Here is a 14,994-nt window from a genome sequence, read left to right as displayed (position 1 = left end):
ATTCTGTAAGGAATCCAACAAAATTACTGACTAAACTCTGAGGATGAAAAAAAAAAGTAAAGCCTCTAGAACTTAGAAATACAAACTATGTAATTATTAGATCTTTCCATGAAAAGTAAAATACATAGTTATTTAAAATTTTATATATATATCACTTACAGAAATGTTACATTTAGCTCAAAAAGCTATAGCTCTTTGTTTTACAAAGATTGATTATACACACTCAAATGTACAAATAGCTTTTATAATCTGATATGACTCAGTCTTGGAAACTTACTGCAACTGTTTTGCAGTTCATTTGGTATCACATGATTCACTTCAGTGGTTTAAACCCTGTCTAGTAGTGATCAAAGTTCATTTGGTTAGGGGTTTTTTTTGGTGTGTGGATGACTTTTTTCCACTTTGTTGTGGATTGATTGTCTTTCAAAATACCCAATGCAGCCCTTCCTCTTATTCTTTTGAATCTCAGAAAGTGGTAGTTGTCTGCAGAGTGTAACCTCCAATCACACACAGGGGAAAAATTTTTTAATGTGAAATAATATGCATGAAAGGACTTTTAACTGTAAAGCATTATATAAATATAAGATTGTATTATTAATTCCATTACCCAAAATGTTAAAATTGAAGAAGGATAACTTGTTATGTCTCTTTAAAATAAAGTGTTAAAAAAAAAATCAACCATAACTTTTTCAAGTTACCAGTGTCCTATGATGTGCTGAAAGAAAGCAGACACATAGCACATTGTCTCCTCTAGCCACACAGACACTTGCCCAGGTGATCATATTTTCTCGGCACAGATTTCTGTATCACTTATAAAGAACCTGTATTTACAGACTACAAAACTGTAAAACCATGACTCTTCTCTGCTTCACAAAGGAAATTTCTGTCTTAATGTTTAGTGGTTTAGCCAATAAAGTAGACTAATGAAAATTTTAAAAATGCTTACATATTCTTAATGATTATGAAGTCCTTCGGGTCTTCAGAATATATATATATCTCTACAGGTTCTCCCTGCTGTAGAATTTTAATGATAATTTTTGTGTGGAATAGCTGTAATCTTTTTTAAATAATTTTTTTTAGTGTTTGAATTTTTTACTATCTTACAGTAAGAAACTGCTGTTTCCTGTCAAAACCTTTCATCAGTCTATGAACATGACAGTTTCCTGTTTTCTTATTAACTATACTGCATTTTTATGCTTTATTCTTTGTAAATTGCATAGTAACTTATTGCTTTCCTTTTCTCACTGCTAAATGTTTTTTGGGGGGCAGCATTGTTTAATATACACAGAGAAATTCTAAAATCTGATCTTGTTATTGATAATGCAAAAAGTTGAGATTTCGTTAACCTAAAGTAGATTTAGAGGTTATTAAAAAAGATTTCGTTAACTATTAAACTTGTGCCATATGTGTCAGATGTCTTAAATATTTAAATACATTCTCCATGTTTTTACTTTTTATACTTTGTCTCTTAATGCATAACATGATGAAACAGTCCACATCAGGTAAGAACTAATATGTTATTTGGGTCTTGTATGGTTAGTACTCCCATCTTTCTACTTATTAATGTTCTCATTGAGTATTTAAAAGGATGGGATAAATAATTAGTACCTAGGGCTTTTTCAAGAGTCTTACCATCTTTTCAGTGTAGTTCATCGACATTTATGTGCCTACTCTTATCAACTAAGAATACCAAGTTCTAGGATACAGAAATGATTAAGAAGTAATCCCTACCATCAAGGGACTAACAGAAAAGATAGAATATATCTACAGCAACTAATTATTCCATATTTTTCCAAACAGTGCTTATTTTAAATATTTAGCCTTAGTGTCAGATCATCTGATTGAGAAGTAAGTTTACCTATGTATATTCAATCATATGTGTTAATAAGTACAATATTTATTAACATATTTATGAAAATATGCCCATTAATTTATTTTAAATGCTATAAACGTTATTTTTAAATGGTTTATAAAAATACTAATATTTTAAAGTAACTATCAGCATCATACTAGAAAACAAAAGACTTAAAATGAAAGCAGCAGGTTTTTTGTTTTTATTCTGTTACTGGATTAGTGGTTTGGTTCTGGCTAGTCTTTTGTTGTCTAAATGGTCAAGCTACCAGTAAATGTGGAACCATATTTGATTATTTTATTAATGACCTTATTCATAGAATACAACCAAACAATAAGTGAAATTGAGACTCATTATATACAATGGCAAATGTTTATTTTTGTATTTATACCCTACCTTGTTCCCCATAGATTTTTAGGCAGTTGGCATAAATACATCTGACACAAAAATAATCAAATATTAGGTTAAACAGAATTAAATCACTGATACTCAACATTCGACATTCACTTAAAAAGTGGCAATATATGGTTCAGTCTAACAGTTACAAGAATCATTGCTAAGGCAAAATCTGGCAAGATGAGAGTTGATATTAGCACCCAAAAATGCATACATTATCAAAGTGAGTCACATACTTGGTAGCCAAAGCAAAATAAGGAGCATAATATGTTAACGATTCATGGTGTCTAGTAAGACACAGCCAAAGCAGTTATTCTTTTTCTATTTCTAAACTTTGAAAGAAATTTCTCGTATGGGTCCATATGAAGAGGATACGGAAATATACTAAACAGGAAAGTGTTAGGCTAATGGTCTAACATATAAAAAGCAATTTTATAATGGGCAAAACAGTGGAGTCTAAATACATACATGTATCATGGTATAGGTCAACTTTTATCCACTGTCCTGGACACTTGATAGGCCTTTTCATTCTCAAAGCACATGACTTTCAAGTAAGAGAAATTTATGTCTAAGACCTCTTTTTTTTTTTTTTTTTTTGAGCATCCTGTTATTTTTACATAGATGCAGTTTCTGCAGAGGCCGTAAATGATTGTTAAAAGTTTTCTTCCTCCCTAATAGACTCATCTCTCCTAGTTGCCTTTTTTTTCTGGCTTCTCTTAGATACTGTCCTCATATCTTCAGTAATATGTGACTCTGCTCAAACTTTAAGACAGGAAACTAAAGACTGACAGGTGTTCTGAATTTCTGGATAGGACTTGTTGACCTTTATTGTAAGGTGATCAAGCTGAGAGCCTTTGTAGGGGAATCCCAAGATTCCCTCAGATAGGAGTCTTTTACTAAAAATTACAGAGAGTGCTGGTGCCTGTTTCCTTAGTGAATCTCAAAAATACTTCCACACACATTCAGTGACTTTTAAAAACTCATGTCTCATTTTACCTGGAAATATAATACTTTTTTTTACTGGCATTTCACAAAGAATTTTTGTTGTTGCTCAATATTCGAAGATACTCAGGTAGGATGTATTCAAAAATTAGGAAAGACAATGGGCCTCAAAAGCATATGCTTGGCCAGGCATGGTGGTTCACGCCTGTAATCCCAGCACTTTGGGAGGCCAAGGGAGGCAGATGGCTTGAGCTCAGGAATTCAAGACCAGCTGCGCAACAGTGGCAAAACCTCATCTCTACAAAAAGTACAAAAGTTTGCCAGGTGTGGTGGCATGCACCCGTAGTCCTAGCTGCCTTGGAGGCTGAAACAGGAGGATGGCTCAAGTCCATGAAGCAGAGGTTGCAGTGAACCGAGTTTGCACCACTGCACTCCAGCCTGGGGAACAGTGCTAGACCCTGTCTCAAAAAAAAAAAAAATTATGATAACTTATGTATGTGTAATCTTCAAGTGGGTAGTTTTTATCAGATTTGTGATTTCCTGATCAGCCCAAAGAGATTTCAGACAAAACCAAAATACAAACAGAAGCCTAGAGTAGTGGTCCCTATTCTGAGATCTGCATCAGAGTTACTCAGGCTTTTTGAACATATAGGTCTTTAGACCTATCCTCCATATAAGGAGAAATTACAGAAGTTCATTTAAACAGTTTTCCTTCTGTCAACCACCAGGTGGTAGAATTGGCCCAGAACAGCTTGGTTGTACTACTGGAAAGATGGTGTCCATTTCTATATACCAGGCACTAGTTGAATGTTCATACTTCAGAAGGCTTTTGTCCTAAATAAGAATTCCATTTCAGCTAAATCAACTTATTTCTGTCTCAGCCCCATTTTATTTGAACCAGAGGGTCTACCATGGTGATTCTCAGAGTTTAGAGCACAGTTATCCCTTGGTATCTATGGGGGATTGGTTTCAGGATCTCTCTGGATACCAAAATCTATGGATGCTCAAGTTCCTTATATAAAATCATATAGTATTTGCATATAATTTACAGACATCCTCCCATATATTTTGAGTCATCTCTAGATTACTTGTAGCACCTAATCCAATGTAAATAGTTGTTATACTGTATCATTAAGGAGATGATACAAGAGTTGGTACATGTTCAGTACAAACTGTCCTTTTTTTTTTCTCCGAATTATTTTGGATCCACAATTGTTTGTATCCATGGATTTGGATTCCACTGATATAGAGGACCAACTATATTTCAAAATTTCTTGAGATACATGTGAAAAAATGTATATGCTGGGATTTCACTTTCAGGATTTTGAATCCTTGGATCTCAACAGGGATTCTACATTTTTGACAAAGAGGCTCAGTTCTTATGCAGATGACTAGTGTATTACATTTTGAAATATGCTAATTTCAGTTTGTTACTGATAATACCCATGAAGGATTTCTTTTTTTTTTTTTCCTGTGGAAGAAAGTGGGAGTTGGGAAGTTGATTGTCTGTTTTTTGTGGTTGCCTAGATATAGTTTGCCTCTGAAAGTCTGGTAACAAAGATAAGCAATATACAATTTAGATCAGACAACCAGGACTATACTTTAGAGGGCCTAGCGACGTCTTTCTTCTAGCCAACCCCCTTTCCACAGAATGAGGACTTTCAGAAGACATACCTACCTGAAATTCATGCAGCCCCTTCTAGAACATACTCTGGGTACTTAGTACCCTGAAATTCCTTCCCCAAATGCCCACTTCCAGGCCCAGTACAGAACTCCTCCCTCATCAGAACCAGTGTGCACACACCTAAGTCTAAGGGACATGTAACTCAGGGATAGCTTACAGTTGCTTACCTTCACCATTTTTTCACTCCATTAATAAATTCCTTTACCTTTGCTATTCCATATTAACAGCTCTCAGTGAGATTCCTTTGATGTTAGGAAATTACCCTTCAACCTCTAATTTTCTATAGTTACATCTGATGATGAGGCTGCAGTGTTTTAATTGCAATACATTTTGTTACAGCAAAGGAAAGCTGCAGCTTTCCAAACAATTGGGAAGTTGTGGTTCTTCTGCCATACTCCTCCTTTATAACAGCCAGGAAGAAGGAAGACACATGTTCCATATGATTTCTTCAAAAAGGTCTGGGGGAAAAAGAGAAAGGAAGAGATTAACTGACTTAATTTAACACTTGGAGCTATAAATCGTGTGTTGCAATATGGCGATAGGATATTGCATCAGAATGTGGCAGTTGTAACAATGCAGTGGGCATCATAACCTTGAGGAGGCCTTTGTGGGGCACTGTGCTCTTTTCCTAAAGATTCAGCTCCAAGTGTAGATCCCTCTGTTCTGCCAAGGAGAAGGGTATTATTTAAATTACATTGTACCTCACTATAAATGTGTCCACTTGGTCTAGGCACAGCAATAACTTGAAGATCTGCTTGGGCCAGACATCACTGTACTGAGTCCCAGCATTCCTGTTGATTCTTGTTATCATATACAAGCGGGGAAGTGCGGAGGTTTCTTCACTTCTTCCTGGAAGTCTTTCAGGAAAGGTGGGAGGTATTATGGTGAGGCTGTAATGTCTTTATTCTCAGAGCCGTTAGTTTTGAAAGTGTATGTAATATTTCCTGAATATTTCACATTGTCTTTATCTAAAGAATGGAAAGTTTGTGACTAGGAGTTTGTCCCTGAGAAACAAGGATCAGGATAGGAGATGTGGAACATATTTTAGCAAGATTTTTAATAGGGTTGATAATTTGGTAGCTAATTCTTGTTTTTGGTTTTGGTTTTTTCCTCTTTGGCTTTGTTGTAGGAGAAAATTCATGGTGTATGAGAGAAATGAAGTGACAAAATGTCAGAATCAAACTTTATATTTAAAACATTGGCTGGGTGCAGTGGCATATGCCTGTAATCCCAGCACTTTGGGAGGCTGAGGCGGGCAGGTCACCTGAGGTCACTGACCAACAAGGAGAAACCCCGTCTCTACTAAAAACACAAAGTTAGCTGGGCATGATGGCACATGCCTGTAATCCCAGCTACTCAGGAGACTGAGGCAAGAGAATCACTTTAACCCAGGAGGCAGAGGTTACAGTGAGCCCAGATCGAACCATTGTGTTCCAGCTTGGGCAACAAGAGTGAAACTCCATCTCAAACAAAAAACATAAACTCTTGAGGGCAGGGCTGATGAGTTCATTGTATGTGAGTAGAAATGATACTGTCATGGTCGTGGGTTTGGGAGTTTGAGGAAACTGGGGCAAAGAAGTTGCAGATGATGAAAATAAATCAGTTTTAATCCTGATAAAACTGGTTTTGGAAAATGTGGTTTAAATGTGGCAACAATTTTTTCAATACTAAACTCTAGAATTAGTGAGACTTGCCCACCCTATAAGGTAGCTTTTGACCTCCTTAAGTCTCCCCATATGAGGGTCTTGCACTATAACTCCAGGGATTGAGGTCTAGAGCCTGATTCTAAAAGATGAAAGGAAGGGAAAAGAGTTGAGCTATGCATACCATTCCTCTCTCATCCTCCCCAGTAAGAGAAGCCCCTTCTTCCCAGGGGAAGTCGGGGAGAGAAGGCAGAAATGTTATACAGGACTGGCACTCCCCCCAGGTAGAAGGAAACCTCATGAGTGGGAAGCAGCATTTCTGCCCCCAGAAATGCTGTGAGTGATATTAATAGGGTGGCCTTTGGCCTATTAGAATGAAGACTCGTAGCAAAGTTTTAATGATTTGTAAATCATTTTCATCATTTGCAGAACTATGGAGACATGTTCTCAAGATAGTGTGTGTGATAGTATGGTTTTTAAGTTCATCTCTTCTAGAAATCACAGCAAAATATTTACAGATAAACTGATAGGATGTCTGGGGTTTACCTCAAAATTATCCAGGAACAAGAGGGGTATAATGTAACAACACTGTCTGTGATGGGTGTTACTTGTGGAAATTAGGTGATAGGTACATGGAGTCCATTATATTATCTCTAGTATAATGAAGATTCAGGTTGAATCTAAACTCTGCTACTAGCTCTATGTCCTCAGCAAGTTGCTTTTCCTGAATCTCCGTTTCCTGATCTGTATAACGAGAAAAATAAATACTAAAGTCTACCACATAGGACTGTTGTTATGATTCAATTAAAATAAGTTATAGGCAGGGTACAGTGGCTCACACCTGTAATCCCAGCATTTTGAGAGACTGAGCAAGGCAGATTGCTTGAGCCCAGGAGTTTGAGAACAGCCTGGCCAACATGGTGGAACACCACATCTAAAAAAAATACAAAAAAATCAGCCAGGCATGGTGGCACATGCCTGTAGTTCCAGCTACTCAGGAGGCTGGGTGGGAGAATTGCTTGAGTCCAGGAGGCGGACGTTGCAGTGAACCCAAATCACGCCACTGCATTCCAGCCTGGGTGACAAACAAAAAAGTGGCCAGGTGTGGTGGCTCACACCTGTAATTCCAGCACTTTGGGAAGCTGAGGCAGGTGGATCACGAGGTCAGGAGATCGAGACCATCCTGGCCAACACTGTGAAACGCTCTCTGTACTAAAAATACAAAAAATTAGCCGGACATAGTGTCACGCACCTGTAATCCCAGCTACTTGGGACACTGAGGTAAGAGAATCGCTTGAGCCCAGAAGGCTGAGGTTGCGGTGAGCGGAGATCACGCCATTGCACTCCAGCCTGGGCAACAAGAGCAAAATTCCATCTCAAAAAAATAAAATGAAATAAAAGTAAGTTATAAGCCCATTATATAACACATAGAAGGCACTCAAAAATTAGTAACTACTATTATACCTGTAAATAGAAAAATAATAAGGCATCTTCTTCCTTAAACATGGAATGTTTCCCTCATTTGACTCTATTAACTTGGATTTTGTTTTAACAGCTCAGGTGCCTAAAAGGCCAGAGGGGGTTCTTCTCAGGCCAACCTCCTTTTGATGGAATCCACATTGTCAACCATTTAATAGGAGATGATGAATCATTCCATTCCTCCGATGAAGATTTTATAGATAATCCTTTACGGGAAACTGGTGTTGGTTTTCCTTTGCACAGAAAATCTGGCTTGATGTCTTTGGACCCTGCAGTGGCAGATGGTAGTGCGAGCGAAACGGACGACAGTATGCTGGAAACCAGACAGAGCAATCGAGTGGTTCAAAAGGAGCACCCCCCGAGAAGAAAAGAGTCATATTCAACCACTGTCTGACCATCACTGTGACCTAGACTATGGATTTCTTTAAGGGATCAGTTATCATGGGATTAGGGATTTTTGGAACTATTTCATATGTACATATATATATATATTATATTTTACAGTCTTATCTGCCTTTTTATCTTTGCCAAATCTTTACCACTGATTTACCATTGCCATAAAGTAGACTGGTATATGGTTAATGTGTAAAACAAGGTTCTAACAGTATTACTGAATATTAATGTTTCTTGTTTAGAAAATACAACTATATATGTCGGAACCATTTTGAAGTTCAAAACTATGGAAAATTGAATTTTCTTTAGATAAAACTGCTCTTGTGCAATATTTTGTGCTCAGTGAGCAAAATTGTATATTTATGTTTATCAATTTGTTCTCAAGGTGGCTGTCTACAGACATTTGACCAAGACATACATCTGATCTACCTTGTGTTTTGTTTTTGTTGTTGTTTTCTAAAACAGAGATTCACTGTCACCCCAGCTGAAGTGCTGTGGTGTGATCTCAGCTCACTGTAACCTCCGCCTCCCAGGTTCAAGCAATTTTCCTGCCTCAGCCTCCTGAGTAGCTGGGAGTACAGGTGCACACCACCACGCCCAGCTAATTTTTTGTATTTTTAGCAGAGACAGGGTTTTGCCATGTTGGCCGGGCTGGTCTCGAACTCCTGACCTCATGTGATCCACCCACCTCAGCCTCCCAAAGTACTGGGATTATAGGTGAGCCACCACACCCGGCCTACCTTTTTTTGTGTCTGGGAGGTTTTGTTTTTGTTTTTTTCTTTCATGAAAATTACTGGTGGGCCACTGAACACAACCACACACAAAGCCTTTATTCTGTATCATTTCATAAACACAAATTCATGGTTATCTGTTTTGAGAGTTTTAAGTTTGGTTTTAATGTTAACTTTTATGTGCATATGATGCTTTCATGTGTTGGTTACCAGAGTAGTAGGTTAACTACAGACATAATGTTTATTTGTACGTATTTATAAATCTGTACCACCTAACATTGAACATCATTTTATATGAAGAACATACATGTTGCAAAATGACTCTTGGTATCTAACAAGACATCTATAAATAATAGGTTAAAAGAAAATTGAAAAATAAAACACTAATATTTTAAGAGCTTTAGTATTTTGCTTAGCATTCAACACTAGCAGATTCATTACTGATGCCTGTTCAAAAACACTATTGGTGAAATCTTTTACTTCATGTGTATGTAACTAACTTTTTCATGATTGAAGAAGTTATAGCACGTATTAGTTAGTGCTAATATTTTACTTAATGTAATTTAAGCAATGGGCTAAGGTCTAAGAAACATAGTTATATCTACAAATAATCTGTCAACATGATCTTCAGATTATCTAGTTTTTGTTCTATAGATAAAGCCATAAGAATCCTTTCCTACCAGTTTTTCCTTTATCATTCAGATATTGTTTCCTAGAAAACAGGATGCCTGTCATTGATTATTAGAGAGAGCACCCAAATTATACTTGCACTATGGAAAGACGACATGAAAATGTTGACTGGATATGTTCTACTCTCATTTTTGTTAGCCTGTGGAAAAAATCACTTTGTTAACCTATGGGAAAAAGCAGCCTTGGAAGAGAAAAGTAGAATTCAGTATGTATGGAGGCACAGTTTTGCACAGTAGGTTGCATGCCGAAAAAAAAAAAAACATATGAAATAGAGTAGAAGAGACAAACGTACTTTTCTGTCAGAAACTAGGAGTTAAGACTTCAGGTACATTGTGGACTAGGCTTTCCAGCAAAGTTTTTGTAGCAGTTTGCTTGCCTGAGAAATGAAATTGTAAACATGCCCCCATGTCTGTCCTTAACACCAGGCTAAATCCTGGTGGTTAATTAATTACCTGTGGTTACAGGCTAGTAAGTAGCAGAACCAAGATTTTTTTTAGGGGTCTCACTGTGTTGTCCAGTCGGTCTTGAACTCCTGGCCTCAAGCAGTCATCTTGCCTCAGTCTCCCAAAGTGTGGGGATTACAGGTGTGAGCTGCTGTGCCTAGCGAGGGCCAAGATTTTAACCTTGATTTCCCTGACACCAAAGTTTTTGAAAAGGTTCAGCTGAAGAATTTCTCAATTCCCTGTTTTATTTTTGTTTTGTTTTGTTTTGTTTTGCTGGAGTGCAGTGGCGCAGTCTTGGCTCACTGCAACCTCCGCCTCCCAAGTTCAAGCGATTCTCCTGTTTCAGCCTCCCAAGTAGCTGAGACAGGAGCACACCACCATGGCTAGCTAGTTTTTGTATTTTTAGTAGAGATGGGGTTTCACTATGTTGGACAGGCTGGTCTCAAACTTCTGACCTCAGGTGATCCACCCACCTTGGCCTCCCAAAATGCTGCAATTACAGGCGTGAGCTACCATACCCAGCAATTCCCTGCTTTTTTGACAATGTAATTTAAATAGATTTGATTTAAATGTTTCCTGAATATATATACAGATAGATAGATGAGTATCAATACATATAAGCTCTACACAACTTAGGAGTGTAGCTACTTACTTGCAGGATTGTCTCGTGCTTTGGGGATTGTCTTTTGGAGTTCTGTCAGTCCAAAAGATTATCAATGCCAAAGTGAAGTGAGATGATTTGTGGCCACATTATTGCCTTGACCCTCACATCAAGAAATCTGAATGATGTAGACCAGGGGTCAGCAAACTGCAGCCTACAAGCTATTCCAGTCAGCTGCCAGTTTTTACTTTATTAAATAGTTGGGGGAAAATTCCAAAGGCTAATATTTTGTGTCACATGAAAATTATATGAAATTCGAATTGTGGTGTCCATAAGTAAAGTTTTACTGGGACACACCCATGCTCACCCATTTACATATTGTGTATGGCTGCTTTGTGCTACAGTAGCAGAGTTGAGTCATTGCAAGGGACACCATATGGCCCAGGTAGCCTAAAATATTTACTATCTGATCCTTTACAGAAAAAGTCCGCTAACCTTTGATACAGATACTCTGAAATGCAGGTTAACTTCTTCAGTTTGACTCATTGGTAGGTCAAACTGTTTGCTTTTGCTTTTAAGCTTATGATTTGGAAACATAAAACTTTGTGGTGGATCTTATACTCAGAACTATTCAAAAGGGAAAACGTGCCAGGCATTTTATATGATGAAGTCTTTTATTCCATAGAAAATTATAGAAAGATATCTGTGTCTTTGGAGAAGGAGAAGGGGAAAAATTCCAGAATCCTATCAGTGTTCTTTAAAGCATGCATCACGGACCTTTAGGATATGCTTTATTGATTAAAAGTTATAATTTGACTTTAAGGAATTTCCTAGAATCATGTTTGAATTCTAAACTATGTACCATTTCTGATTAGGAATTAGGTATTAAAGGAATCATGGTAAGGAAAGCTTAATCTGTTGAAACTCTTGTAATTTGGACAACAAAAAAACTAGAAATAACACTCTTCATTGAAGATCCGATTCAAATACACCTTCGAAGAGCTTAAAATCTTCCAGGCCTTTAGGATGCAATAGGATATTATGCCCTGATTTGACTTCATTTCATTCAAATTAATGTAAGTATGTTATTCAGGGCTTTGAGGCATGAACAATGTTTTCTTGATAAATTTTATTTAATCCCTGACATTTTATGTTATTTAAATGTTATTAAGTTAAACACTTAGAGCTGAGTAATATTCGGGGGCAGGGGGAAGTGAATGAAATGACTCATAATAAGAAAGCTTGCTCCCTTGGGATAATTACCTTCCTGGTGTCATTGCCATCCTGGGTTGACAAGCTGGGGTAAAGGATACAAGTTATATGAATAAAATGGAAATTGCATTGAATTAATGAAACACACTTTTAGATCAAGAAAACACTTCAACTGCCTTTTTTAAAATTGGCACACTCCTGTAGTCTCAGCTACTCAAGAGGCTGAGGCAGGAGGATCACAAGAGTACAGGAGTTTGGGGCTGTAGTGTGTAATGATCACACCTGTGAATGAATAACCACTGCACTCCAACCTGGGCAACATGGCAAGACCCTCTTTAAAAAAAGAAAAAAAACTTTTTTTTTTCTTCCTGGGAAAAGAAGTCAAAGATGTAACTTTACACTATTTCTACGCCCACTGTCTTTTTTTTGTTCTTCTGTTTTTGGCTAGATACTAGGTACTCAGTGTTTGCTGAGATGTCAGGTTTCAACTAATCGGCCAGTTATTTGGGAAGGAGAAAAACTTTCTCAGCTCTGAACATGATGCAGCTTGTTAACTCTCCAGATAGTGCCTTTGATTGAAAATAAGGTCTACACCTTTTTAAGTATATTATTTCTGATATCATAAATAATTTGGTTCCTTATTCACATTTATCTTTTATATAATGCACTGTAATATTCAGGTTTAAACTAAAATACATATATGAATTATATTTTGATAAAGTTGTTTCATGACCAGTGTGATTAAAGTATATTAACATACCAGACACTGACAGTGAACATTTCATGCAATCAGTTATTATTAAAACAATGAGTTTTAGCTTGAAAGTTATTGCAGCTCCATAATCAACAAAACTAAGTTTTAAAAATTTAATTTTACTGAAATTTAATTTCTGGTTAAAGGTATAATGGATGCTATTTGTGATCCAAGTTTTTATATCACATCCACTGATCTGCCTATCCCTTCTTTTCACTCCAAAGAGGAGATGACAGAATAATACATTCAATATATTACCAAGAAGCAAAATTATGATGTTTTATTTTACTGTTGGGACTTTTTATTGTAACATTGTATGATAACCTGAAATGTTTACTTGTGCCTTTGCTTTAAATAATTAAATTTTTCCATTTTATAAGAATTTCTGTTTCCTTCAGCTTTTCAGCTTTAAAAGAGGAGGGGCATCAAAACACTGTTTACAAATTGACAGGGTGTGGTGTCTCACACCTGTAATCCCAGGACTTTTGGAGGCCGAGGCGGGCAGATCACTTGAACTCAGAAATTCGAGAACAGCCTGGCCAACAAGGTGAAACCCCATCTCTACTTAAAATCGAAAAATTAGCTGGGCGTCGTGGCACATGCCTGTAGTCACAGCTACTGGAGAGTCTGAGGCAGGAGAATCACTTGAACCCAGGAGGCAGAGGTTGCAGTGAGCCCTCGTCACACTATTGCACTCCAACCTGGGTGAAGGAACAAGACTCCATCTCAAAAAAAAAGAAGGTTGGCCTGATGTGAAATGTTCATTAGCAAGGTTTGTGCTCTGTAGGTACAGGAACTACATCCACCTGGTCCACCCGCATATTTTTAGTGCCAAACAGTCTGGTATGTGATTGCATTCAGTAAATATGTTTTAATTTAATGAAAGACCATCTTTAGTGAAAAATGTCTAGATTTGTTTCCTTCAGGAACGTGGTAATATTTTTGAAATATCAATAGCAGTATTTTCATCTCACATTATAATTTAGGTTATTAATTAGCAACTAATTCAATAAATATATTCAATTATATATAATTTGAGTACACATATACAGACTATTATAAAAGGCAAGTTAAACCTTCTGCATCTTTATCACAATGTTAATGTCACTTAGTGCAGAAGCAAGAGTTTACTTTATATTCTGCTCTTTATTCCCAAAAGGAATTAAGGCACGTTTTGAAGATACCTGAAATATGACAAGCTATATATAATCCAGGGAGTCTCCAACTTGGGACTGATATTTGAAAGTAGCCAAATAATTATTTGTTTTGGGAGGCTCTCCTGTATACAGGTTGTTTGCAGCGTCCCTGGCCTCCACCCACTAGATGCCAATAGCACCCCCTCCTTTAGTTGTGACAACCCAAAATGTCTCAGACATTGTCAAATGTCACCAGCAGGAAAGACAGAGAATGCAAATCACTGCTAGTTGAGAACCACTGCTATAAATTTCTTAGAATTGAGTCAAGAAAAAGAGCCACTAGGGCCAAATATAAGAATATATACATCATTTTGGGTTTCATACATAGCAGAGCAGCTCCCTCGCTGCAATCTATTGAAAGTTAGCCCCCAGTCTCTTTTAAAAAAATTACATATATATATATATAAAAGATGCATATATATATATAATATACATACAAAAAAATTACATATATATGTATATATATATATGATGCATCACAAATTTGACTCTTATTTCCAGTAGTCAGTGAAAAAAAGTATCTGGACCACAACAAGGTACACAGCCATTAAGGATGGCTAATTAAAAAATGAAAATATGCCCTGTGAAAACCAGGGAGCTCAAAAAGAGAAAAGAAAACCGTTGACAAAGATGTGGAAGAACTGGAACCCTTGTACATTTGCTGCGGGAGCAGAAAATGGTGTAGTCTCTGTGAGGAACAGTTTGGTAGTCTTTAAAAATGTTAATTGTAGAATCACCATGTAACCCAGCAATTCCACCTCTACACATACACTCATATCAGTAACTCAGATAATTGTACACCAATGTTCACAGCAGCATTGCTCATGATAGCCAAAAAGTGGGAACAATCCATATGACCGTCAACAGGTGAATGGGGAAGTAAAATGTGGTATATATCACATATACAGTGGAATATTATTCAGCCATAAAAAATAAAATTTTACTACATGCTACAAAATAGATGAATCTTGAAAACAT

General features: G+C 36.9%; 1 protein-coding gene across 24 annotated transcripts in view; it reads left to right on the top strand.

Annotated features, from left to right (window-relative positions):
- Nucleotides 1–13,202, top strand: part of EVI5 (ecotropic viral integration site 5) — a 237,987-nt gene extending 224,785 nt beyond the window's left edge. For 18 of the 24 annotated variants that reach the window (XM_078332446.1, XM_009001706.5, XM_078332447.1 and 15 more), the window contains one exon: nt 8,073–13,202. In XM_078332446.1, the coding sequence (XP_078188572.1) occupies nt 8,073–8,390 (318 nt within the window). In that variant the 3' untranslated portion in view covers nt 8,391–13,202. The remainder of the gene's footprint in view (nt 1–8,072) is intronic. The other 6 variants (XM_078332459.1, XM_078332450.1, XM_078332466.1 and 3 more) reach the window with 1 other exon arrangement.
- The last annotated feature ends 1,792 nt before the right edge of the window (nt 13,203–14,994 follow it).

The sequence above is a fragment of the Callithrix jacchus genome, chromosome 7, assembly GCF_049354715.1.
Source record: "Callithrix jacchus isolate 240 chromosome 7, calJac240_pri, whole genome shotgun sequence".
Classification (NCBI taxonomy): domain Eukaryota; kingdom Metazoa; phylum Chordata; class Mammalia; order Primates; family Cebidae; genus Callithrix; species Callithrix jacchus.
Note: the sequence above shows the minus strand (reverse complement) of the source record. Positions and strands in the feature narration are given on the sequence as shown.